The following is a 3,297-nucleotide window of genomic DNA, read 5'->3' on the forward strand; positions in this document are numbered from 1 at the left end:
GGCCCTGAAAAGGGCCTTTTTGTTGCCAAAGCTGGTGATGATTTAACCTCCGAAACCAAACAGAGTGCGTCTCTGTCACTGCAAAACGTAGATGACATCCATGGCAGCTTACGCTTGGCGTGTTTAGTGTAGGTGACAGCATCACGGATCTAATTTTTCAGGAACACCTTCAGCACACCTCGTAAATCAGACCGGAGATACGTCAGACACCGCCACGGCGAGCCAGACGACGGATGGTGGTTATCTCGAAGAATTTGCGTTTGGTTCTGAATATGGCGATGAGTGAGCAAAATATTACGCAATTCCATCCTCCCTATTCGCACGCGCCCGAGGATCGGAGACGAATGCCACTTCGACTTGTTTCGTCTACTTACTACTCTCTGACGACTGTGCTGGGGAAGCAGCATATGCATGTAGGTAATTGGTGGATTTGTTAGTTAATTCGACGCTTTTGGACAATGCTGGATATTTACCAGTTTTTTAAATGTTTCTTGTGGAAAATCAACATTCAAAAGCATTGTTATCGATGCGTAGCCATATTTCTGATCGATTGGTGATAAAATTATCGAAATTGGACCAGGGGCAGCTGAGTTATTAACGTTCAAAATCTTTCTCAATTTGTTACATGTTTCATTTTCGGTTTTCACAAAGTGTACCCCCATATAGAAATCAAAGACGTAGTCCTACGTCAAAAGTTGTAGTTTGCTTCATGATGAATATATATTATATTTAACCGCATAACCTATCACCTGCACCCATTATATTGAAGCGGAGTTCATGCCACTTACAAAACGCTCATAATGACCGTTGCCACAACCATGACGATTGATGAAACAGATCGAATATCAGCTCCTGACGCGATTGTAGATCCGCTTGAACCAGATCCACTGCTTGTGCTTGTATCATTGCTGGAGCTGCTGGAACTGTCCGCCGCTCGACGCTTCCTAACCACCACCGATTCTACAGCATAAGCATTCACTTCCGGCTCGGCTTGTTCTTGGTCAGCTTCTTCCGGGGCATCTTCCTCCTGTATCGGATGCTCCTCCTCATCAGCTTCTTCCGGGGCATCCTCCTCCTGTTTGGAATGCTCCTCCTCATCAGTTTCTTCCGGGGCATCCTCCTCAACTCTTACCATCATTTCATCACATTCAGCTTCCATCTCATAGTCGCATACACAGCTACGCGAGTTCCAGTACAGCTTCGGAGGGCAGGACAGTTCAACCGGATGGGTCGAGACACATGCGTAGAACTTCCGACAGTCACGATGCTTCAGAAAGATCACATGTTCCGTGGGCTTGGAATTCAATGGGCATTGATAACTTTGTGGTAAACAGACACTGCTGGCAACGACCGCTGCGTTAAAAGGCTGATCGGGATCACTGCCTCGGGAGCATTGGGGAGATTCGGGGTAATCACAGCGAGACTGCTCCACGTTCCAGTGCAGACCGGCAGGACAGTCCTGTTCGACGGGGTGGCTACCAACACAGGTTAGGAACTTGGAGCAGCTCGTCGGATGCGACAGATGGATTGTTTGGTTCGGATTGAATGCAGCTGGACATAGAATGGAGGCGAATCCTCCACTGACCAAGCTAAGCGTGATGACGAGTGCTGGAACGAGAAACAAGAGTAGTAAAATTTGTTATATTAATAATTAGCTCAAATTGTACCCAACATGATGTAAATCGCAGTGGGATACCAGTTCTCTGAATGAGGATGAAGTAACATCATCAGACTCGTTTTTATAGGCAGCTAGTGCTTATGAATTATTTGCAAATAAACTCATCCCAATGGAACAAAATTGATGAACCGTGTATCACACTTGAAATTTGCTGCTCGATAAACATTCTCGTCACGATAAGAATGCACATGAATCGACATCCATTTAAATGCTGACATTCAAACCATTAGAAATTTCCTTCTTACACATTTTACTCATCGTCTTGAATGGCAGTTATTTGATCGCTTGCCTATCACCATCTCCTTAGCATGAACCCTTCCCCGCATACATGACAAACAGGTAAATTGAATCGCAAATAAGCCCCAACACACTGCCCGGCAAACGAAACCTTAAGATATCACACTTCAATTTATCTACAAGTGGCCCCTTCTAAACGGAATGGACGACGACGTCGGCGACGGCATCGAGGTAACGATATCTTACGCTCACCTTTCCCGTGTTCAATGAAGCGATGAAGCATATGAAATTTGATAATTGATTCCACCGTCGACGTCCTCCAGCACCCCCTCCCACATGCCCTTTCTAACGAGAGCTAAGGGTTTGGACAAGTGGACACAGGAAATTGTGTCTTGTTTCAAGTATCGATTTCCTCTCGGACCGGACGGCAGCGGCACCGATCCTGTGCGAGGTGGATCGGAAATGAACCTGACCGATGACGCTATGCGATGGGGATCGTGGAGCTATTTTTAAACCCAACTGGGAAACCTTTGGAAAGCGGTGTTTCCGAATTGTGTGGAGGATAGTTAAACCGGATGTCGGACGGGTGGATTCGAAGGCGTTTTTCGGATTATGGTGTGTATCTGTTAGAGCAGGGGTTCGGTTTGTATCAGTCGCTAACATTGGTTTGATTTTTTTTTAATATTAGGCGAGGCGATTATTTCAATGATCTATGTGTTCCATTTGCCAGCAATTTTAAGCTGCCCATAAATCAGGGAACAGCAGATAGATGTCCGAGCTATTAGTTAATTTTATAGAATGATCTATATAGTTTTAAATAATGCTAGGGTAGAGAACTACTTCGGCCTAATCGCCCATTTTGGGCCTATCGATCAGAAAACTTAAAATAAATCCATGATTTCAGTGTTAACAAGTCAATTATGCGTTTGGTACGATACTTTAGTTAATAAGCTACCGAACGAAGTCAATGAGAACGCGTGATATGAATGTTTGCACCCATTTTTCCCAAAAACAAAACAAGCGCTCCGACCGAATCAATTTTTATCTTCATCCGATAGGCCGAAGTGAATTCATTGGTGTTTCATTGCGTTAGGTCGAGTTTAGAATCCGTAGGCCGAGTTTGGCGTCAAGAAGCAGTGTTAGACTTTTGACAATATCTCAACGGTTAGTTTCTCTTCAAATCAAATCTTACGGTACATACGGAAAGGTAAATAAATTTGGAAGCCATCAGTAATAATAACATTCCGTTTGGTGCTAAACTGCTCTAGATTAAGAAAGACAAAGTGCGGGTTGTGCTTAATAGGCCGGAAATGGGGTAGTTAACCCTATCCACCAAGAAATTAAATTTTCATTTCCCCAGGAATATTCATCTCCAACGTTCC

The 3,297-nt window shown here is 44.3% G+C and overlaps 1 protein-coding gene across 1 annotated transcript; it reads right to left on the reverse strand.

Annotated features, from left to right (window-relative positions):
• Positions 1-706: 706 nt before the first annotated feature.
• LOC135713163 (probable chitinase 10) lies at positions 707-1,730 on the reverse strand. Its single transcript, XM_065236274.1, has 2 exons — positions 1,668-1,730; positions 707-1,608 (listed from the first exon to the last, which is right to left on the reverse strand). Exons 1-2 carry the CDS (start codon positions 1,726-1,728, stop codon positions 785-787), a joined length of 885 nt encoding a protein of 294 aa, XP_065092346.1. The 5' UTR covers positions 1,729-1,730; the 3' UTR covers positions 707-784.
• Between the last annotated feature and the right edge of the window lie 1,567 nt (positions 1,731-3,297).

Source organism: Ochlerotatus camptorhynchus, unplaced genomic scaffold (genome assembly GCF_037179485.1).
Source record: "Ochlerotatus camptorhynchus isolate MF236.1 unplaced genomic scaffold, CSIRO-AGI_Acam_v1.1 ptg000540l, whole genome shotgun sequence".
NCBI lineage: Eukaryota > Metazoa > Arthropoda > Insecta > Diptera > Culicidae > Ochlerotatus > Ochlerotatus camptorhynchus.

Excerpts from the sequence above, each read along its gene's own strand:
- LOC135713163 (XM_065236274.1), bottom strand. The coding sequence starts at position 1,728 with ATGATGTTACTTCATCCTCATTCAGAGAACTGGTATCCCACTGCGATT. Across the intron at positions 1,609-1,667 it reads TGCGATTTACATCATGTTGG|CACTCGTCATCACGCTTAGC; the intron begins GTACAATTTGAG and ends TTCTCGTTCCAG.